The 25,088-nt window shown below is 41.8% G+C and overlaps 1 protein-coding gene across 1 annotated transcript; it reads right to left on the reverse strand.

Moving 5' to 3' along the window:
* Positions 1–2,481: 2,481 nt before the first annotated feature.
* LOC109871136 (leucine-rich repeat-containing protein 58) lies at positions 2,482–24,589 on the reverse strand. Its single transcript, XM_020461976.2, has 4 exons — positions 23,980–24,589; positions 4,922–5,050; positions 4,234–4,511; positions 2,482–4,083 (listed from the first exon to the last, which is right to left on the reverse strand). The coding sequence occupies exons 1-4, from the start codon at positions 24,564–24,566 to the stop codon at positions 3,890–3,892; spliced, it is 1,188 nt and encodes a 395-aa protein (XP_020317565.2). The 5' UTR covers positions 24,567–24,589; the 3' UTR covers positions 2,482–3,889.
* Between the last annotated feature and the right edge of the window lie 499 nt (positions 24,590–25,088).

Here is a 25,088-nt window from a genome sequence, read left to right on the forward strand (position 1 = left end):
ACAGTGGACAATCATGCCCCTCCCCTCTTGTTCCCTCCGTGCCTCCATCACCACCCCTCTTCCCCCAGAGAAACCATATAAGCGGCAGTAAGGAGGCCGATTAGCAGTCCCCCCTCCCCTAATCCCAGGACAAGGTCCGATTGTCAGGGTCCGGAGTGTGTGACTCTCGTGTGTTGAACGATGCGTGTGTGTGAGTATGTGCGGAGTTCATCATGTGTGAGGTCTGGAATGTACATCAGTGGAGGCACACGCAGCCAAGTAGAAGTGTTGAGGGGAGCTGATTTGAATTAATGGTCCAGTGAAGGTGATAAGAGGCTTATAGTATCAAAATCCCCCATTTCAAACAACTCTGTTCTTTTAGCAACTGATCCCCTATACTGTGTACTCTATTGTACTCTATACTATGATCTATAGGGCAGCGCAAAAACCTAATGCCAGACATGAATCAGATGGAATTAGCCTGCATACATACACCACACACACACTAGTCTTTACCAATAGCAGGCAGTTCTGTTGGCCTTGGGTCAGTATCCTTGGGTCTTTATCTTCCATTCACTGCTGACAGTCAAGAAGTTAGTTCTTAGTTATGTTCCGAATTCTTGAGTACAAGATTTTGACTTCCTGTTCTATATTCCAAATGTCTGAGTTGTGATCTGTGAGTGTGAACTCCTGAGCTGTGTTGACTGGTGACAGAGGGCTCCTCTCCTCAACTGTCTGTTTAATTCACTCTGGCTCAGTTTCATCATGGCCGCTTCAGTGTGCGTCTCGGTCTCGGGTTGCAGCACGCACACACACACACACACACACACACCTGGCTTATGTAACAGAGTAGGGGGCTCAAGACACCTGCTGTTGGGAGAAGGAATCATCATGGCAGTGGAAAATATCAATAAACATTCAACTCAAATAGATATCATGCTACTATACAGAAGATAGTGAGAGCACAACCCTGTAAGCATATCAGCTTCTCACAGTGATGAGTTTGTATGTGTGTGTCAAAGAGAAAGATGGAAGAGGGGGGAAAAAAGGCCAGTGAGGTGTCTGATGTAAGCCACCCCAGGCCTGAATGAGGAGGGCTGGACAGAGCCTGTCTGTTAGTGAGCCAGACAGACAGAGACAGAACTTTGAGCTCTCTTAAGAGACTGTTTAAAATGTGGGCAAACAGATGACACAAAACATCTGTCCCTCAAAGCCATCAAAGAACCAGTCAGCCTGCTCAGAGGAGAGAAAGAGAATGAAAGAGGAGAGGCTGAGAGAGTAGGAGATGTTTACATCACTAGGTCTTGGCAGGGTAAATAAAGGGATCTGTTGATTGAGAGGAGGCAGAATGGCATTCCCCTGGCATCTCTTAGTGCTGGGTTAAAGAAGAGGTCCCTCTGCTTTTGCCTCAGTAATGCAATCACGTTCATATGCAAATGAAACAGACCGGTCCTGAACGCAACTCATTCAAGCTACCAATGACTCAAAACAAAACAGTCAGTCATGCTCATGCACAAGCACACTCACAGCCTAGCAATCTAGCATAGTTCCAACTGTCAACTGTTTGGCAGTTAAGTCCTGGAGAAAGATACAGTGGAAATGCATTGTAGTCATTTTCACAACAGGCAGGCAAATAAACAAACGGACAGTGTTTGGTGACAGGCCCACTGATTCTTCCTCATAGAACAGTCTACATAGCAAACAATGATGACAAAAGCTAAGATGTCATCATAGCTTCAGCAGATATGAGATGTGGACTATGAACTCAGAGCTAACTAGACAGATAGGAAATGGTAGTGCAGTCAGCTAATGTTGCACGATCGTAGAAAACGAGTTTCACAGATATCCCCACACACATTTTTTAGACACTCAAATTAAACTTTATTAGGGATGTTATTATATACTATGTACAGTCTATATTATAGGGGAAAAGTGCACATACTTTAGTACAGATCGTCGACCTGTATGAGTACTATATTATATTCAGTAAGTCATATTCAATGAAAGCACTGTATTAGTGTGTGAACCATTGAGTGTCATTGACAGTAGAACGTTGGATTTGTATAAAAGCAGTACGTTACACAAATTGAACAATTGCTTCAATTTCACAACATTGTGGTTAAGATCATGGGTAACACTACGACGCCTAACGTCATGACTATGTAATAATAGCTGACATAACACTGTCATGACCCATATATTTACATCTATTGTGACATATATTGCGTTATTTTATGGCTGGTTATGACACCTACATAAGCTCAAAACCCTAATTTATTCAAATGTTTATTTTTCCTGCCAAGTTTGATTTCGTTGGAAAGTTAAGAAACTAAATTCTTTGTTGAAATTGATTCTAAAAGATTCATGTTTCCCCCCTATCATAAAAAAACATGTAGAAAATACACTTTATGACTGTCAAGAAGCACTATGACCATCCTGTGTCACTTTACTTGGACTAAGAAAATACACTTCGACACTGTCAAGAAGCATTATGACCATCAGTATCATATATGCCAGATAAGGGCATGTACATGATAGGCCTATGTTAGTCATCAGCCCTGCTCCTGAAATCTGATCCCAGTCATCAGCAACAGAACATTGTGGTAGCTGTATGTCTGACATCAATGTGTGCACAATTACAATGGTAATTTAATAGGGTACATTTCAGAAAATGTTATATAAACAAAAATACAGTTGATGTAGGTTATGGTGTAATGGATGTTTTGCCTTTTGTGGTAGGTTTTATGTAGGGGTCATAACCAGCAATAAAATAACACAATATGTCACAAGAGGTCTAAATATGTGTCATGACAGTGTTACGACAGGTTATGTCAGCTGTTATGAATGTTTCATAACATGTTATGACACTAGGTGTCAAGTAAAGTTTTAATGGATCATAAATAGAAAATTTAAAAAAAAAAGTGAATCGTTACATATTTCAGGGTACAAGAAAAATGTTTTGTTCTTTTCTCACTTTGTTTTCTTTCTAGAATTCCTTCTCTCTTCAATAAGGCATATACACATACATTCAAAAGCACTTCTACATGATACTGTAACAATAGACCAGCATTATTGAAAGGCCAGCTACTGTATTATTCTTCCGGTAACCTTAAACATGTACCTTCTGGAGAAGTTGTCTAAATGTTCCCACATACAAAGTGTTAATACATATATCTATATCTGTCAAATTTAGAGAAAACCAAGAGCTGGAAATACAAACATTCATTGCATCTTGTCAGATACGTTTGATTTTCTCCTTTCAGGAGTCCATTCACACTCTGCCTGGCCTAGATCGACTTCCTGTGTGTGAGAGAAAAACAAAGCTGGAACAAAAAAGAACCGGGGCACACACTTCCTGTTTTCAGGCAATTAGAAATCTTGAATTGTTCATAACCTGACTCTAAGGAATGGTGTGATAGTGTTCTAAAATCATTAAAAACCTTTCAATAGCTCACATAGCGAGTTGGCAAAGTTATGGTTTCTACTGCCCTCCTATGTTTACCCATGAAACCATCAGGAATGGAGTGAAATGATTCATCTGTTAAAGGCACTGCTCAAAGTCTGAAGGCATCAGTGATCTGTAGTGTTACTGCGAAATAGAGGTAAGATCCCTCCCATAATTTGTCCCCCACTTTTAGATGGCTAAAGTGACTGAGTCAATGGGTTCCAGGGGACATACCCACCTAAAGACATTTGTCCTGGTTTAGGTCCACATTGACAACCGGATATCTCTCACATGTGAGTGTGTTTGTGTGTGAGGGTATGTCTTTGTGCATCTAGCGTCTTGCATCAAACACACACGAGACGAGAGGGGTCAGATTTCATCCCTACAGTACCGTCCAGTCACAGAGAGAAAGACGGGTTCTGAGGCTATTGATATGGTTAGGACTGGAGGCCCTTCCACTTCCTGCTATCCCAGCAGCACCCTCTGCAGGCGGTAGGCGGGCACGCTGATCTCATCCTCTGACTCGGCGTCGCTCTGGGGGTTGGAGCTGCAGGGTGAAGTGCACTCTGGGGAGCACAGGTAGTGCATGAGGGGCAGCCGGTACTTCCCACAGAAGTCCACAAACTTGATGTGACGCACGCACGAGTCAAAGTACACGCCTGGTGAGAGAGCGGAGAAACAGACAGAATAAGCACACTTAAATAAATTGACACATATACATAATCAACTGTATACAGACAAGCAAAAAAAGACAGGGACAGAAATACAGACACACAGTCCAATGAGAAATGAATGTGTAGTAGACATACCGGCACACTTAGGATTGGGACACTTGCTGGCCAGGTCTAGGTAGTGCAACAGGTGAGAGGGCATGTCGCAGGACGAGTATGGAACGTTCCGGCTCTTGATGGTACGACCCGCCAGCTCCAGCAGTGATGGGGGGTCGTAGGTCATCTCCTTGACAAAGCGCACCACTAGGGGGTTGCCACGGAGACTGAGCTCCTGCAGGCGCACCAGGCTGAGGATCTCCCGGGGCAGGTAAGTCAGCAGGTTGTTATGGAGACTCAGGGAGCGCAGGGAGTGGAGCCTGAGGGGGGAGAGAGAGATTGACACGGTCATGGTTATCGTTTTGAGTATTATGAAGAGAAATCTAGACCGTGGTTAGGTTATGGTTAAGTTGTAGTAGTCCACTATGGATGTATTGTAGTAACCAGTTGAGCTGTGGTACTGGTGGGTTATGACCGTCTTAGCAGTATTATTATTATTGAGTTGTAGTAGTATGTAAGGGATATGCAAGGTATACATTGCCTAATGAAATGTTTACTTGCAGTTTCATGTGGTTATATTATGGGTGTGTAGGTGCTTACCTGGTGAGCTGTGGCAGTATGCTCTAGATGGGGTTGAGGCTGTGTTATTATTGTGTTGTGAATACCTCGTGAGCTGTGGCAGTATGCTCTGGATGGGGTTGAGGCTGTGTTATTATTGTGTTGTGGTTACCTGGTGAGCTGCGGGGGTACACCTTGTATGCGGTTGTCACACAGGACCAGATAGCTGAGGTAGGGCAGGTTGGCCAGCTCAGGAGGAATAGAGGTGATCAGGTTACCACCCAAATACAGCATCTCCAGACTGACAGAGAGAGGTTTAATATGTTTAGCATCATATCGAGTGGTAATTAACATTACGGTAACAAGTAAAGCATGCCTGAAGGGGTTTAGGACTTTAAAAACACCATACTATATACTTGACAGTTCCATGTCGACACATCAGTACCACAATGGGGTTCCCACATGTTGATATTGATAATGTATGTGAGAGCAATGCATTACCAGAGTGAGCGCAAGGCATCAAAGATTGAGCAGCCGGGTCCATAGTAAAAAGGAGTATAACAGGTGTGTGTAGATGTGACTATGAGGAATGGGCTGGAGCAGTGGAAATGCTAAACAAACTGTTTCAAAGAGGAGAGACACTATGCACAAAGAGGTGCTGGAATTTCGATAGCTTTTTAGCCTACCTGCCTGCATGCGCGTGCGTGCGTGCGCGCGTGTGTGTGTGTGTGTGCGTGCGTGCTTGTTTACTCTGACTTTGTTCAAGGGACAGCAGAGGTAGAGGCATTGCTAGAGAGTCCCAATTCTTTTTATTCAGACAGAAGTTTAGATCTAGTGAAGACTGGAGTTTAGGTTTGGAGAAATCAAATGCAGTGTAGGCTAAATACACAGTTCTAAGCAGCAGACAATGTGGGGTAGTCATATACACTGTTGGGGCGTGGATCAGAAAACCAGTCAGTATCTGGTGTGACCACCATTTTCCACATGAAGCACGACACATGTCCTTGACCAGGCTGTTGATTGTGGCCCGTGGAATGTTGTCCCACTCCTCTTCAATGGCTGTGCAAAGTTGATATATATATTGACAGGAACTGGAACTCACTGTTGTACACGTCGATCCAGAGCATGGAAGCCATGGGAGAACTGGGAATTTTTCATGTACAGATCCTTGCAACACCGGGCCGTGCATTATCATGCTGAAGCATGAGGTGATGGCGGCAGATGAATGGTATGAAAATGGGCCTCACGATCGTCATGGTATCTCTGTGCATTCAAATTGCCATCGATAAAATTCAATTGTGTTCATTGTCTGTAGCTTATGCCTGCCCATACCATAACCCCACCATGGGGCACTCTGTACAAAACATTGACGTCGGCAAACTGCTCGCCCACACGGCACCCGTTTGCCATCTACCCGGGACAGTGAAAACCGGGATTCATCTGTGAAGAGCACACTTCTCCAGCGTGCTAGTGGCCATCGAAGGTGAGCATTTTCCCACTGAAGTTGGTTACGACGCCAAACTGCAGTTTGGTCAAGATCCTGGCGAGGACGAAGAGCATGCAGATGAGCTTCTCGGAAATGACAGTTTGTGCAGAAATTCTTTGGTTGTGCAAACCCAGTTTCATCAGCTGTCCGGGTGGCTGGTCTCGGACGATCTCGCAGGTGAAGAAGCCGGATGTGGAGGTCCTCGGCTGGCGTGGTTACTCGTGATCTTTCATTTCAGATCATGAAACATTGGACCAACACTTTACATGTTGGGTTTATATTTTTGTTTAGTTTACAAAACCGATGACTGAGGCAAAGAGAAAAAGATTTCTATTGTCCAATGCCCACAAATCGCCAATGGAAATGTACACATACACAAGCATTCTGCTTTATCCCAATCCCTCTGAACAGATGAAAAAGTGAAAAGACAGAGGAACACTGGGGAAATAGAGAGAAGAACAGAGTGAGCAGCAGGGACAGAGAGACAGGGAGTGAAAGGGAGATGTAATGGCCTGACACTAAAAGTGAGCAGTCAGCCCATCTGCCCCATGGTCTGGTCTGCCTGTGGAACTGATGACACAGCAGAGACTGGGAGAGGCCATTATGTGTCCTTGGGGCCTGAGCCCTGAGCCAGCCCCTCTGTCCCCGAGGCTCTAAAGAAGCCATTCAGGGCCATCTCAACAACTCACTCTACAGTTACACCACTAACACACACAGAGGCCTAGTCCCATACAACCTCCATCATTCATGACTGTAGATCTGAGACAGTGTATATGTTCAGCTGCTCTGAAGTTGTCGGTGAGAGGCTCTCTTTACATGTAGTTTGTGTTGGTTAGTATGTTTACAAGACAGGGTTACTGTCAGTCACTCACTGTAACCCTATCTTTGAATTTTACTCTGGCTTTGCGTTATTGGGACGGTTGAGCTAACTTGTGCTAATGTGATTAGCATGACGTAAGTAACAGCAAACTTTCCAGGACATAAACATGTCTTATATGGGCAGACATGTTAAATTATTGTTAATCTAACTGCACTATTGTGCTAATCCCATATAAACTAGCTAGCTCATTGTTAACTGTCTAATTTACAGTAGCTATTACAATGAAAAAAATAACATGCTATTGTTTGAGGAGAATACACAACAAAAACATTTAAAATCACAGCAACTGGTTTGATACATTCACCTCTGAAAGTAAATAATGCACTTACATTCAGTAAACTTGCTCTGATTTGTCATCCTGAGGGTCCCAGAGATAAAATGTAGCATAGTTGTGTTTGATAAAATAAACGTTTATATTCAAAATGTGGGAACTGGGTTCTACAACCCCTGCGATCTCTGGCTCCACACCCACCTCGCCCGGCCATGTAGATGTGTGAAAGTTAGTGTATAAGCTAATGATCCATCATGCATTACATTCCTGGGAGTGTGTAAACTTACAAGAAGTATATGGTAATACAAAATGTATGTTCTCTATAGTTATGTACTTGAAAATGTATCAATTTGGGCAGATTTGATACAAAATATTGTCCAGTACTGCAATGCTTCACTGGATCATCTAGTGGCCAAAATATAAATTGCACCTAAACTGCAAAATTATTTTACGGTCTTTCACTTGCATTTCAAAGATGATGGAACAAAAAAATGTATAAACACATCCACCGACACGATCCACCGATATGCCATTTTTTGGCCGATACCGATATTCAATATTTTCCTTGCCAAATAACCCGATACCGATATTGAACATTTTTGCGTTCTTAAGCATTCTAGTACAGTTAAATAGTTAACACACACACACACACACACACACACACAGAGCGGTCTAAGGCACTACATCTCAGTGCAAGAGGCATCACTACAGTTTCTGGTTTGAATCCAGGCTGTATCACATCCGGCCGTGATTGGGAGTCCCATAGGGCGGTGCACAATTGGCACAGCGTCGTCCGGGTTTGGCCCGCCATTTTAAATTAGAATTTGTTCTTAACTGAATTGCCTAGTTAAATAAACACACACACCTATTTATTTCACTTATTTGCTGTTAAGTTGTTCAGTCGTTTCATTCTCAACCAGGATTTCTATGGAACGCCGTTTAGGTCTCTGCGTGTCAACAAAGATAAGTCAAATAACACTATTTGAGGTGTCAAATAGGCTTGTTGACCAATCAGGACCTGAATATGACTGCACGTCACATAATTTAACTCCCTCATTATTTATTTTTTACATAGTTATTACACTATCACTCGAATTTCATATGCACAACGATTCATGCCGGCAAAGTTGTCTCATGCACCAAGAGTTCTGGACATAAAAAAAGCTAACTAGCTCATGGATGCAAACAAATGTTCTTCCCCAAAAACATAGCAAAACAATAATCTGTCTCAGTAGCGGTCGTTAGCTAGCTAGTCCCTTTTTCAAGACCCTGTCTTTCAAAAATAATTCGTAAAAATCCAAATAACTTCACAGATCTTCATTGTAAAGGGTTTAAACACTGTTTCCCATGCTTTATGGTTCAATGAACCATAAACAATGAATGAACATGCACCTGTGGAAGAGTCCTTAAGACACTAACAGATTACAGACGGTAGACAACTAAGGTCACAGTTATGAAAATTTAGGACACGAAAGAGGCCTTTCTACTGACTCTGAAAAACACACAACAAAAATATGCCCAGGGTCCCTACGTAAACGTGCCTTGAGGACTGCAGATGTGGCCAATAAATTACAATGTCCGTACTGTGAGACGCCTAAGACAGCGCTACAGGGAGACAGGACGGACAGCTGATCATCCTCGCAGTGGCAGACCACGTGTAACACCTGTACAGGATCGGTACATCCAAACATCACACCTGCGGGACAGGTACAAGATGGCAACAACAACTGCCCGAGTCATACCAGGAATGCACAATCCCTCCATCAGTGCTCAAACTGTCCGCAATAGGCTGAGAGAGGGCTTGTAGGCCTGTTGTAAGGCAGGTCCTCACCAGACATCACCGGCAACAACGTCGCCTATGGGCACAAACCCACCGTCGCTGGACCAGACAGGACTTGCAAAAAGTGCTCTTCACTGACGAGTCGTGGTTTTGTCTCACCAGGGGTGATGGTCGGATTCGCGTTTATCATCGAAGGAATGAGCGTTACACCGAGGCCTGTACTCTGGAGCGGGATCAATTTGGAGGTGGAGGGTCCGTCATGTTCTGGGGAGGTGTGTCACAATCTTCGGACTGAGCTTGTTGTCATTGCAGGCAATCTCAACACTGTGCATAGAGGGAAGACATCCTCCTCCCTTATGTGGTACCCTTCCTGCAGGCTCATCCTGACATGACCCTCCAGCATGACAATACTGCTCATTCTGTGCGCGATTTCCTGCAAGACAGGAATGTCAGTGTTCTGCCATGGCCAGCGAAGAGCCCGGATCTCAATCCCATTAAGCATGTCTGGGACATTTTGGATCGGAGGGCGAGGGCTAGGGCTCTTCCCCCCAGGAATGTCCGGGAACTTGCAGGTGCCTTGGTGGAAAAGTGGGGTAACAGGTTACATGTTGTTCTGCCCCTGAACAAGGCAGTTAACCCACTGTTCCTAGGCCATCATTGAAATTAAGAATTTTTTCTTAACTGACTTGCCTCGTTAAATAAAGGTTACAATGAATTTTTTTAAACAGCTCAGAGCAAGAACTGGAAAATCTGATGCAGTCCATGAGGAGGAGATGCACTGCAGTACTTAATGCAGCTGGTGGCCACACCAGTTATTTTAGATTTTGACCTCCCCTTTGTTCAGGGACACATTATTCAATTTCTGTTAGTGGACTTTGCAGTTAGCCTTCAAAATAAAATGATGTCGTTGACAGTGATGCAAATGAATACAAATAATATAATTATGCCATAATTGAATAGATCCTGCTAAACGAGGTTGGAATGTTATATAAAGACAATTTGTTAATTTGACAAAAAATATGTTGAAATCACACTGGATGTATTATACCTTAGAATTGCATTGGGGGCATAATTATTTTACTGTACAGCTTTACTTACGCATTGTGGCTCAATGACATGGGGTATCAGTCTACTCAGTGACACTCAGAGAACATTAGCATCGTAGCTCTTATTGTGAGACTCTGAAACAACTGAATTGAGACACATTTATCGTCAGCCTATATGTATTGAACACTATTCCCGAGGAAAAACAATACTGTGTGAATGTTTTGGAGTCTGATAACTGAGGAGAACATTAGGAAAAAAAAATATTGGGTATTGAGTAGACTATTACCCTATTTCATTGATCCCCAATCCTTTAGGTAAAGCTGTACAGTGCAATATGAATGTCAATAAACACAATAGGCTGACTGGGGAGGTGATATCACAGTCACAGTCCGCGATAAGAGCTACAACGCTAATATTTGTGTAAACTCTTCAGTTGTGTTCTGTAGGTGTCACCGATTAGACTGATAGCCAACTTCATTGCTTCACATTCCACTCATTTAACATTATCTAGTCTAAATATGGCATGATTCCACCAATTGTAACCTTCAAAGAGGTACTTTGTTACCAATTACCAACGCGATATTGTAAACACATCGTTAGTGGCTGGTGTTTGCTGACTTTTTGTTATAGCTTTGACAGTGCTACTGATAGTAGTGGTGGCGCTTGGCTTGCACGTGCAAATTCAGAACACACAACATTCTATAATAGAACTGTGTACTTTGACGGTCAAATAGTGTTATTTGATATGCATCTTTTATGACACGCAAAGACTCAAACGGCGTTCCATAGTATGCTCATAGTAGAGCTCGACCAGTTGCGAAAGCCAACATCACCCACGACAGAGAACGGTTAAATGGTCAAAGGCAATGATTTCCATTATCTTGGCGTTAATGGATTTCACCTTCGAGTTGTCTCGCTGAAATGTTCTTACTCTTTCATATGACTGCTTGATCTACATAGCAGACTGTAGGTAGCCAAGTGGTTAGTGTTGGACTAGTAACCGAAAGGTTGCAAGATCGAATCCCCAAGCTGACGAGGTAAAAATGTGTTGTACTGCCCCTGAAAAAGGCAGATAAATCACTGTTCCGAGGCAGTCATTGAAAATAAGAATTTGTTCTTAACTGACTTGCCTGGTTAAATAAAAGGTCAAATATACAAATAAAATCAAAAAACATTGTGGGTTAGGAATGCCATGTTGCATGTTTAGTGTCATATAGGAATGCCATGTTGCATGTTTAGTGTCATATAGGAATGCCATGTTGCATGTTTAGTGTCATATAGGAATGCCATGTGGCATGTTTAGTGTCATATAGGAATGCCATGTGGCATGTTTAGTGTCATATAGGAATGCCATGTTGCATGTTTAGTGTCATATAGGAATGCCATGTTGCATGTTTAGTGTCATATAGGAATGCCATGTTGCATGTTTAGTGTCATATAGGAATGCCATGTTGCATGTTTAGTGTCATATAGGAATGCCATGTTGCATGTTTAGTGTCATATAGGAATGCCATGTTGCATGTTTAGTGTCATATAGGAATGCCATGTTGCATGTTTAGTGTCATATAGGAATGCCATGTTGCATGTTTAGTGTCATATAGGAATGCCATGTTGCATGTTTAGTGTCATATAGGAATGCCATGTTGCATGTTTAGTGTCATATAGGAATGCCATGTTGCATGTTTAGTGTCATATAGGAATGCCATGTTGCATGTTTAGTGTCATATAGGAATGCCATGTTGCATGTTTAGTGTCATATAGGAATGCCATGTTGCATGTTTAGTGTCATATAGGAATGCCATGTTGCATGTTTAGTGTCATATAGGAATGCCATGTTGCATGTTTAGTGTCATATAGGAATGCCATGTTGCATGTTTAGTGTCATATAGGAATCCATGTCAGCTTTGACATGTCAGCTTTTTCACATCGGCGTTAAACTAGACAAACATCGGGCCGATACCGATGTTGGGAGTTTCAGCTAATGTCAGCCGATTCCGATATCGTGCTTCCTTATAGAGATACATATTTTTTTTAAACTATAGATATATACACATACATTCATTTCACATTTAAACACACTTCAAAGTGTTTCCTTTCAAATGGTATCAAGAATATACATATCCTTGCTTCAAGTCCTGAGCTACAGGCAGTTAGATTTACTTTTCATTTTAGAAAAAACGGTCCGATCCTTAAGAGGTTTTTAACAACATTGTAGTTACTCCACAATACTAACCTAATTGACAGAGGAAAAAGAAGCCCGTACAGAATACAAATATTCCAAATCATGCATCATGTTTGCAACAGGGCACTAAAGTAATACTGCAAAGAATGTAGCAAAGCAATTACCTTTTTGTCCTGAATACAAAGTGTTGTGTTGCATTGGATTTGTCCCAAACATTACTGAGTACCACTCTCCATATTTTCAAGAATAGGGGCATCATGTTATGGGTATGCTTGTAATAGTTAAGGACTGGGGAGTTTACGATTTTTTTTAAAGAAATAGAATGGGAGCTAAACACAGGCAAAAACCTAGAGGATCCCTAGTTATAATAATAATCATCCCTAGTCATTTTGTTGAAGACAGTGCAGATGCAAATTTTGGTAACAGAATGTCAGAACAAACAAACCATAATTCTGTTACCATGCTTTTCTATAAAATGTTTGTGGAAATTGTTAAAAGTAGTCATTGTACATAGTTATATGGTCTGTTCACCTTTGTAATTGTTGGTTTTTGTTTGAAATATATTTTAAAGTGAAAAACCTGAGTCGGTGTAACTTAACATGGAATTTTCCAAAAGTAATTTCTGAAGAACATTTATTTAATGTGAGAAAAACAAAAAAATCTCACTTTAATATGGTTCAACTATGATTTAAAAAACATTTTTTAAAGAAACATTGAAGGCATTCCTAACATTAATTGTCAAAAGCAGGTGAGCTGGTTCTACTTTTCTTTGCTGTTTTGTGGTGGAAAACGAGCATAACATCAACCCTGTTACCCATAGAAATGTTAACAATTACTAAAAAATAATAATAATTCTAAATGAAGCTTGCATTAAAAATGTCCCCTGCTGTTGCACACAACAAGCTTCCCTGTCACACGGGGTTTTATAGCTGATTGAAGATTAAATCATCAACCCGGTTACTTAAAATTAGGTGAAATCAAACGTCCCCCCCGTCAAGTTACTCACCTCAAATGGCACAGAATGGGTGGAACAACAACTATTAAAGCCAATGTGGGTCTGTTCCAGATGAAGTCAAAAGTATTTACACACTTATCTTTGGTATATAAATGGGCTACTGTTTAACCGCATGACATGACCCACATCTCGGTTGCACTCACTGATCTCTGTGACTTTATGAGTTCTCTCTTTTATGATAGTAACTATATAGTCAGATCAGTGGCGGTCGGTGCTGTTTAAGATGATGGAGCATGACATTAAGGTATTTCTATTACAGCATGTTGGCTGACTGTCATTCATATTCCATTTCACCCAGCTCAATGTAACATTGAATAGTTTAGGTTACGACACAACTCAAATTTTCCCTGTACCCATCATGAGGTTGCTACAATTTAGCCTATGAATGAAAGTTTATAAGCAATTTTTTTGTAATCAAGGTGACAGACACTGATACATTCAATACTGCCTTGCACACACTTCCCTGCATCTAGCTGACCCCAAAAAAATAAAAAAAATATCACCCTTATTTAACTAGGCAAGTCAGTTGAACAAATTCTTATTTAAAAATGACAGCCTACACCGGCCAATGCTGGGCCAAATGTGCGCAGCCCAATGGGACTCCCAATCACGGCCTGTTGTGATAAAGCCTGGATTTGAACCAGTGATGGTAGTGATGCCTATAGCACTGAGACCAGTGCCTTAGACCACTGCGCCCTTCGGGAGCCTGCCTCTAGGGTTTAATCATTAGTGCAGTTGCAAATTAAGAGTTTCTACATACCAATTCAGGTATGTTAATCCCCGTTTCGTCCCATTTGTTTCCGTTTAAGGAACGTTTTTGAACACAGAGGAATGAATACACCCCTGACCGCACGCAAACACAGTTTGCTTTCATAGCAGCCACATAAAAACAGCATGATCACATTAATTCCTTCTTGCAAATACAGTTGAAGTTGGAAGTTTACATACACTTAGGTTGGAGTCATTAAAACTCGTTTTTCAACCACTCCACAAATTTCTTGTTAACAAACTATATTTTGGCAAGTGGGTTAGGACATCTACTTTGTGCATGACAAGTAATTTTTCCAACAATTGTTTGTTTACAGTATTTTACAGTATCACAATTCCAGTGGGTCAGAAGTTTACATACTCTAATTTGACTGTGCCTTTAAACAGCTTGGAAAATTCCATAAAATTATGTAATGGCTTTAGAAGCTTCTGATAGGCCAATTGACATAATTTGAGTCAATTGGAGGTGTACCTGTGGATGTATTTCAAGGCCTACTTTCAAACTCAGTGCCTCTTTGCTTGACATCATGGGAAAATCAAAAGAAATTAGCCAAGACCCCAGAAAATAAATTGTAGACCTCCACAAGTCTGGTTAATCCTTGGGAGCAATTTCCAGATGCCTGAAGGTACAACGTTCATCTGTACAAACAATAGTACGCAAGTAAACACCACGGGACCACGCAGCCGTCATACCACTCAGGAAGGAGGCATTCTGTCTCCTAGAGATGAACGTACTTTGATGCGAAAAGTGCAAATCAATCCCAGAACAGCAAAGGACCTTGTGAAGATGCTGGAGGAAACGGGTACAAAAGTATCTATATCCACAGTAAAACGAGTCCTATATTGACATAACCTGAAAGGCCACTCAGCAAGGAAGAAGCCACTGCTCCAAAACCTCCATAAAAAAGCCAGACTACGGTTTGCAACTGCACATGGGGACAAAGATCGCCCTTTTTGGAGAAATATCCTCTGGTCTGATGAAACAAAAATAGAACGGTTTGGCCAGTGACCATTGTTATGTTTGGAGAAAAAAAAGGGGGAGGCTTGCAAGCCAAAGAACACTATCCCAACCGTGAAGAAAGGGGGTGGCAGCATCGTGTTGTGGGGGTGCTTTGCTGCAGGAGGGACTGGTGCACTTCACAAAACAGATGGCATCATGAGGTTGGAAAATTATGTGGATATATTGAAGCAACATCAAGACATCAGTAAGTTAAAGCTTGATCACAAATGGGTCTTCCAAATGGACAATGACCCCAAGCATACTTCCAAAGTGGTGAGTCAAAATGGCTTAAGGACAGCAAGGTCAAGGTATTGGAGTGGCCATCACAAAGCCCTGACCTCAATCCTATAGATTTCTTTTGGACAGAACTGAAAAAGCACACCACCTCTGTCAGGAGGAATGGGCCAAAATTCACCCAACTTTTGACCCAAGTTAAACAATTTAAAGGCAATGCTACCAAATACTAATTGAGTGTATGTAAACTTCTGACCCACTGGGAATGTGATGAAAGAAATAAAAGCTTAAATAAATTATTCTCTCTACTATTATTCTGACATTTCACATTCCTAAAATAAAGTGGTGGTCCTAAACTGACCTAAGACAGGGATTTTTTACTATGATTAAATATCAGGAATTGTGAAAAACTGCGTTTAAATGTATTTGGCTAAGGTGTATGTAAGCGTACGACTTCAACTGAATCTACACGCTCTCAGTCTCACACCTTTTCCCTTCTCTAGTGGACTTCGGTGTACAACACATCAGTGGTCTGTGACCAGGCAAACCTTCATTTCATGAACACTAACCGCTACACATAGCCTACATCGTTGTCACCCCATAGTCAATATAGCTATTAGAACTATTGTGTCAATAAAACCAAATTCTTACCTTGACTTGGAAGAGTTCCAGTGTTGGATAGCCATAGCCAGCTAGCCAAAATGGCATTTTTTTCTGTTTGAGCCGGTTGTTTGAGTAGGCTAAACTAGCTAAGTGTAAGTAAAAATCCCCCCTCTCCCCCCCAAAAAACATTTATTTGTTAAACTACTGTCTTTCTCTCCCTTTGAGTCAACTACTCACCACATGTTATGCAATGCATTGCCAGCTAGCTGTAGCTTATGCTTTCAGTACTAGATTCATTATCTGATCCTTGGATTGAGTGGACAACATGTCAGTTCATGCTGAAAGAACTCTGATAGGTTGGTGGACGTCCTCCGGAAGTTGTCATAATTAGAGGTCGACCGATTATGATTTTTCAACGCTGATACCGATACCGATTATTGGAGGACCAAAAAAGCAGATGCCGATTAATCGGCCGTTTTTGTGTGTGTTTTTTTTTAATGTATTTGTAAATAATGACAATTACAACAATACTGAATGAACACTTATTTTAACTTAATACAATCCATCAATAAAATAAATTTAGCCTCAAGTAAATAATGAAACATGTTCAATTTGGTTTAAATAATGCAAAAACAAAGTGTTGGAGAAGAAAGTAAAAGTGCAATATGTTCCATGTAAAATATGTGCCATGTAAGAAAGCTAACGTTTCAGTTCCTTGCTCAGAACATGAGAACATATGAAAGCTGGTGGTTCCTTTTAACATGAGTTTTCAATATTCCCAGGTAAGACGTTTTAGGTTGTCGTTATAAAAATTATAGGACTATTTCCCTCTATACCAATTGTATTTAATTAACCGTTGACTATTGGATGTTTTTATAGTCACTTTAGTATTGCCAGTGTAACAGTATAGCTTCCGTCCCCCTCCTCGCTCCTCCCTGAGCTCGAACCAGCAACACAACAGCCACCACATCGAAGCAGCGTTACCCATGCAGAGCAAGGGAAACAACCACCCCAACGCTCAGAGCGAGTAGCGTGCGCTAACTAGCCAGCCATTTCACTTCGGTTACACCAGCCTCATCTCGGGAGTTGATAGGCTTGAAGTCATAAACAGCGCAATGCTTGACGCACAACGAAGAGCTGCTGGCAAAACGCAAGAGTGCTGTTTGAATTAATGTTTACGCGCCTGCTTCTGCCTACCACCGCTCAGTCAGATACTTAGATACTTGTATGCTTAGTCAGATTATATGCAACGCAGGACACGCTAGATATTACTAGATATTATCAACCATGTGTAGTTAACTAGTGATTATTATTGATTGTTTTTTATAAGATAAGTTTAATGCTAGCTAGCAACTTACCTTGGCTTACTGCATTTGCGTAACAGGCAGTCTCCTTGTGGAGTGCAATGAGAGAGAGGCAGGTCGTTATTGCGTTGGACTAGTTAACTGTAAGGTTGCAAGATTGGATCCCCCGAGCTGACAAGGTGAAAATCTGTCGTTCTGCCCCTGAACGAGGCAGTTAACCCACCGTTTCTAGGCCGTCATTGAAAATAAGAATGTGTTCTTAACGGACTTGCCAAGAAGTTAAATAAAGATTAAATAAAGGGTATTTTTTTTTAAATTTTTATAAAATCGGTGCCCAAAAATAGCGATTTCCGATTGTTATGAAAACTTTAAATTGGCCATTCCAATTAATCGGTCAACCTATAGTCATAATTACTGTGTAAGTCTATTCAAGGGGGTGAGAACTATGAGCCTCCTAGATTGTCTTGAAGTCAATGTACCCAAAGGAGGAATATATTTAGTACAGTTTTATCTAAAAAGAATAACTTTGTTTCACTATTTTTGAAATTCACTGTGGAACCTCCCCTGAGGAGGATTCTAAACTGTTCTCGCTGATATTAACCTACCACTGACACAGTGTAAACATGATATAAGGAGAGTAGTAAACAAATATTCCAGATGACCTTGTTTTTTAGTACCATTGGAACACACTGCCCCTGCACTTTATACAAACTTGGCATCCTTCACATATTGACCACGAGGCTTGAATTTCTCTACGTGCTCGTGTGTGTGTGATGACTATGTACAAGTGTGTATGCGTACGTGTGTGTCTTGACCATGTGCAAGTGAGTGTTTGTGTGTGTCATTTATGAATAGTAGTTAGTCATCCCAAAGGTTGTTTACATGTATACTGCGCAGTGTGTACCCCACCATATGAACCACACATTTCCTGCTCTGAATAACTTTGTGAGTGTGGCAATGGCAGTCTGTCATGCCCCTGCCCAAGAACATATAAGATTCTTGGATATCTCACACACCAGTCAGAGTTGCTAAAGGCCTGATTAGCTGGATGTTGTGATGGTATACAGTGCCTTGCGAAAGTATTTCGGCCCCCTTGAAATTTGCGACCTTTTGCCACATTTCAGGCTTCAAACAAAGATATAAAACTGTATTTTTTTGTGAAGAATCAACAACAAGTGGGACACAATCATGAAGTGGAACGACATTTATTGGATATTTCAAACTTTTTTAACAAATCAAAAACGGAAAAATTGGGCGTGCAAAATTATTCAGCCCCTTTACTTTCAGTGCAGAAATCTCTCTCCAGAAGTTCAGTGAGGATCTCTGAATGATCCAATGTTGACCTAAATGACTAATGATGATAAATACAATCCACCTGTGTGTAATCAAGTCTCCGTATAAATGCACCTGCACTGTGATAGTCTCAGAGGTCCGTTAAAAGCGCAGAGAGCATCATGAAGAACAAGGAACACACCAGGCAGGTCCGAGATACTGTTGGGAAGAAGTTTAAAGCCGGATTTGGATACAAAAAGATTTCCCAAGCTTTAAACATCCCAAGGAGCACTGTGCATCAGACCACTGCAAATCTACCAAGACCTGGCCGTCCCTCTAAACTTTCAGCTCATACAAGGAGAAGACTGATCAGAGATGCAGCCAAGAGGCCCATGATCACTCTGGATGAACTGCAGAGATCTACAGCTGAGGTGGGAGACTCTGTCCATAGGACAACAATCAGTCGTATATTGCACAAATCTGGCCTTTATGGAAGAGTGGCAAGAAGGAAGCCATTTCTTAAAGATATCCATAAAAAGTGTCGTTTAAAGTTTGCCACAAGCCACCTGGGAGACACACCAAACATGTGGAAAAAGGTGCTCTGGTCAGATGTAACCAAAATTGAACTTTTTGGCAACAATGCAAAACGTTATGTTTGGCGTAAAAGCAACACAGCTCATCACCCTGAACACACCATCCCCACTGTCAAACATGGTGGTGGCAGCATCATGGTTTGGGCCTGATTTTCTTCAGCAAGGACAGGGAAGATGGTTAAAATTGATGGGAAGATGGATGGAGCCAAATACAGGACCATTCTGGAAGAAAACCTGATGGAGTCTGCAAAAGACCTGAGATTGGGACAGAGATTTGTCTTCCAACAAGACAATGATCCAAAACATAAAGCAAAATCTACAATGGAATGGTTCAAAAATAAACATATCCAGGTGTTAGAATGGCCAAGTCAAAGTCCAGACCTGAATCCAATCGAGAATCTGTGGAAAGAACTGAAAACTGCTGTTCACAAATGCTCTCCATCCAACCTCACTGAGCTCGAGCTGTTTTGCAAGGAGGAATGGGAAAAAATGTCAGTCTCTCGATGTGCAAAACTGATAGAGACATACCCCAAGCGACTTACAGCTGTAATCGCAGCAAAAGGTGGCACTACAAAGTATTAACTTAAGGGGGCTGAATAATTTTGCACGCCCAATTTTTCAGTTTTTGATTTGTTAAAAAAGTTTGAAATATCCAATAAATGTCGTTCCACTTCATGATTGTGTCCCACTTGTTGTTGATTCTTCACAAAAAATACAGTTTTATATCTTTATGTTTGAAGCCTGAAATGTGGCAAAAGGTCGCAAAGTTCAAGGGGGCCGAATACTTTCGCAAGGCACTGTAAATTTCCTGAAAAACATACAGGTTAGGTTTCGATATAAAGTCCACTTTAGTTTAGGCTCAGGGAGTGAGGATCTGTTGAAATCCATTTAACCATTGTCCTGGCAATCAAATAAGTGCATTATGTTTGTAAAGGCAAGCTACCATGGTAGTGGGCTACAAGACAGCATAGTATCAATCAAATGTATTTATAAAGCCCATTTTACAATCAGCCGATGTCACAAAGTGCTATACAGAAACCCAGCCTAAAACCCCAAACAGCAAGCAATGCAGAAGTAGAAGCACGCGGTGGCTAGGAAAAACTCCCTAGAAAGGCAGGAACCTAGGAAGAAACCTAGAGAGGAACCAGGCTCTGAGCGGTGGCTGGTCCTCTTCAGGCTGTGCCGGCTGTAGATTAAAACAGAACATGGCCAAGATGTACAAACATTCATAGACGACCAACAGGGTCAAATAATAATAATAATCACAGTGGTTGTAGTTGTATAGCTTGCTCCCTCCCTCATCTCTGCCTCTGACAAGTCACTGATGTAAGGGCATCAGTTCAGCCTGTACAAGCCTAACCCCCAACAGCATTGGCAGTTGAACTATCCTGTACCCGCTGAACTGAGAAGGGTGCAATTGCGGCCTGCAAGTCGGGACATTCCTGCATCTCTTTATGCTTCTATTGGTCAATTTAAGCTAGGACAGGCGGGATTCCAGTACAGTAGGTGTACTCCAGTACAATAGAAGGCATTAATGCACAATAACGTTGGATGCCAGCCACCGATAAAACCCACAGAAGAAGGGGTAGGTGTGACAATGGTAGCTAGCTAGTCTCACACTGGTAGACAGTATCCTTCTTCCCTGCCTGTCAGGCACTGTTTTCCTGCAGTTCTGTTAACAATGGCGAGAGCAGGTGTTCAGCAGGCGGGAGCTAAGGACACAGTGTGCTAGCTTAGCCAGCTAGTCCGGTACACAGCAGGTTGGAGACGGGTGAAGAAATGTTTGCTAGCTAGCATCCTAACTCGCAAGCTAGCCAACACATGGTGTTTCCCCAGCATCCCGCCTGCTGTTCTAGCGGGAGGAGGGGGTGACCGGTAGACCCAGCTAGCACAGTGGATCTGGGCTGATTCCGGCTGAGAGTCGGGACACTCGACTGAAAGCCAGACTCGGCCAACGTCATGTGGCCTGAGTCTGGGCCGCCTTTAGCAGTATTACTTATGGCTAGGATGCGGGGAGCTCGAGTTATCTGGCCCAAATGTATTACTTGGGGCTCGGGCCGATTGGGGCTACTCTCTGGCAGAAGATTACACTGGCTGCTTTATGGAATTAACATTTAATTATTTATTTGTACATATTTTCTCATTGTTTGAAATTCTTTAAAGAGCCCTGTGTAGTATTTTGATACGATTTAAAAGCATTATGGATGGAGCCTCCCAAGTGGCACAGCGGTCTAAGACACTGCATTGCAGTGCAAACTGCAGTGCTACAGAAGCTGATTCAAGACCCGTGCCAGGATGTCCTTGTCCCATCTAGTTGTAGCGAGGGGCATGCACGCTGACACGGTCAAAAACATTTTGTGTCGGATGAGTATAATTTGTATGTATACAATGTATAATAGTAATATTTAAAATGACTAAATTGGGTAATTTTGTATACATTTATTTTGATTTGCATCGGGCCACTTCTGGGGCCGATTCTGGTAAGATGCCGGCAAAGTAGGCTGAATTCCGGTAGACGGAAGCGGCCTGATGTTTTATTATTTTATATATATAATTTTTTATTAACAACAAATCAATACATAAAGCACATGAGGGAACACAAGCATACATAGATTACAAACAATGGACAATCGAGCTAGGGGGTACAATATCACATTACAATTACACAAGGACCTTAAGGGACATGCATATATTTACAATTCTAACAGCTTTTTTGTTAGTAGAGCATTTAACCGTCTTAAAATACAGTTCAATTTATTTTTGTAGGGTACGAAAATGTGGTTTCTGTTTGCAAATTTACATTTGTGTATATGAAATTTGACCAAAAGAATAATGAAATTAATGACATAAAAATGTTTCAGCTTATTTCCATTGTATGTAAAGAATCCAAACAGTACATCTCTCCACAATAGTGTAAAATCTAAATAAATGTGTTCAATTATAAACCTACTGATGTCTTTCCAGTTTTCTTACATGCATACAATGCCAAAAAAGATGCAACACTGTTTCTGGGTGGTCATTACAAAAGGAGCAATTTGAGTTGATGTTTACCTTAAACTTCTTCATATAGTGGTTGGCAGGATAATATTTATGAATAATTTTAAAGGAAACTTCCTTAATTTTGTTAACAAGTAGGTATGTGTGTGGCAACATCCAAACTTTTTTCCAACAGATATTATCAATAAATCCATTCCAATAAGGCATGACATCCTGCTGAAACAAGGATTGTATCGCTCTGTTGTTGAATGGACCAAAAGAGAAACAAATCTTTCCTATTGATGAGTCAACAGGGTCAATAGAAGGTAGGCTCTGAGGGTCAGGTCTTGACACGTTCCTGAATAACATAGCAACACCTGAGGGAATGGCATCTAAAACAATTGCAAAATCTTTAGGTGTTACAGGGACCTTGTAAAGTGATAAGAATTGTTTATAACTGAGTAAAAGACCCTCTGCATTTACCAGTTGGCTCACCAATAGTATATTATTTCGGAACCAATATTCTAAAAACAAAAGAGGTATTTTTATACAATATATCCCGATTATTCCATATATAATATCTGTGTGGAGAAAAATTGTGTTTATAAATTAAGGACCGTGACAAGAAAACCTGCCGATGAAAAGCAGAAAGTGTCACTGGAACTTTGTCAATATTATAATTGCAAAACAACATGGAGTTAAGGCCACCAAAAGTAGAGAAGACATGAGGAATACAATTCCAGATAGAAGTGGGTCTTCTTAGGAATTGTTTTATCCAATTGATCTTAAAAGTATTATTTAAAGTAGTAAAGTCCAGATAATTCAGTCCGCCATTCTCATAAGTGTTCATTACAACAGTTTTCCTAATGTAATGGGTACAGTTTCTCCAAAGAAAGTTGAAAAGCATCTGGTCTCTCTCCTTGCTTATTTTACTGTCATGATATTAAGATAGAGCACCATATGTTTGGGGCCTGATGTACTTGCGCCGATTCTGGGCAATCATTCATTTTGATTCCGGACCGATTCAATCAGTTCCGGACCCCCGGAAAAGGGCCACTTCCGGGCCGATTCCTCATTGCTAGCTGGGGAGTGTCCCTAGCCCCTGCCTGTCGGGCACGGTTTTCTCCGGTACAGGGGAGCGACATAGTGTGCAAGCTAACTAGCAAGCTAGCATGCAGTGTCACTAACAAGCTACTGTAGATAGTTAGCTAGTACATGGTGTCGTCCCAGCCTCCCGCCTGCTGTGCTAGCGGGAGGCGGGGACGACCGGTAGACAGCGTCCTTCGACCCACCCGTCACTGTTTTTCCGCAATGACGGTGAAGGCAGGTGTTCGGCAAGCGGGAGTGAGGGACACCGTCTACCGGTGTTGCTCCCGCTAGTTAGCAAGAACGACTCCATGAGGCGGGGGCATAAAAAAAATCCTCATAATATTGATTTCCCTTTGACCAACATTGAAAAGTGTCACAGGCATTAAGATGTCATGTTCGGGGGGATGCGGCGCTCATGCAGGAACCAATGTAATGCAGGGGGGGGGGGGGGGGGGGTTATAAAGGAACCAATGGGATGGGATGGAGGGGACGTTCCAATTGGACTGCCCACATGCTGGAACACCCAGAATTTCAGGCTACAGTTAAACGCTATTGGCTGAACTCGCTGTTCGCCCAGGAAACTGACTACAGTTCGCCTAAACTGGTCATTGTGACAGGCCGTTTGTTGCAAATTATATGAAAGTTTGATGTAATTACTGGTGACTGCAACAAGCTAATTACTGTGGTAGCAGCTGGTGAGGCCGCGGGCATCGTTATGTACTCTACATACCTGGTTAAATTCTCAATTTCTGCAGGAATACTTTGGAGTCTGTTTCCCCCCAGGGAAAGTGATTGTAGCCGCTGCAACTTTAGGAACTGCGCTGGCATCTCCTCAAACCTATTGCCACTTAGATTCAACACCTCCAACGGCAAAGACCCGAACTCCTTGGGAAGCGAGAATTCGTCCAGACGGTTGTTCTTGGCTATTAGTGTTCTGAGCTTCGTTAACCAAGTAATGCCTTCACAGATTACCGATAGTCCGTTGTTGCTAATGTCAAGAAATTCGAGGTTGGAGAACATGCAAACCGATCCGGGAAGCGAGGGCAGTCGGTTGAAGCTTAGATACAATTGCTTGGTGCCCATCTTTCTCTCCTCGCTGATCTCGACCAAGCTCAAAGTGTTCAAATTTAGACGCGACAAGTCTAAAACACCCTCACCGTGTCCGTGTGCGGCTCCTTCATGCAAATCCATTTCGCAGCGTAGGCTACTCTTCAATATTGTGGACACACTGGTGATTGCACTCTTTGTGGTTCTCCAAATAAAGAGAGGAGTCCAATGCCAATGGCCCGAGTTGCATGTGGGTGTCATGAACAACATTACCGTGAGCGACAGTAGTGGAATTGCCTTCAAAGTAAAAGTCCCCGTTGAAACTGATGCAAACGGAGGAAAAAAGTGGAATCACGCCACAATTGCACTAGATCATGTCAAACAAGGTTGTAATGTTATATAAAGACATGTGTTAGTTAATTTTACAAAAATACAAACTGTGGATGTATTAGACCTTATAATTGCATTGGGGATACTATATTGCACTCTACAGCCAAACCTATGGATTGTGCACCCTTGAACTGGCGTATCAGTCTACTCGGAGAGACCCATAGAACACTACTGTAGAGTTCATACAAATATTAGAGCTTATATCTGTTCGCATCAGTTTCAATTGAGACCTTTATTTTGAAGGGGAAACGTCGAGTCCACTATTGTTGCTCACTCACTCATGCTCATGTTGTTCATGCAACGTTGCAGTTGACGAAATGCCCTGAGACCAGGTTGCAACACGACACACTGTATTTTAAGGAAAATAATATGGTCGGTCATTTACACTTGGCAAGATTATTG

Source organism: Oncorhynchus kisutch, linkage group LG26, assembly GCF_002021735.2.
Source record: "Oncorhynchus kisutch isolate 150728-3 linkage group LG26, Okis_V2, whole genome shotgun sequence".
Taxonomy (NCBI): Eukaryota; Metazoa; Chordata; class Actinopteri; order Salmoniformes; family Salmonidae; genus Oncorhynchus; species Oncorhynchus kisutch.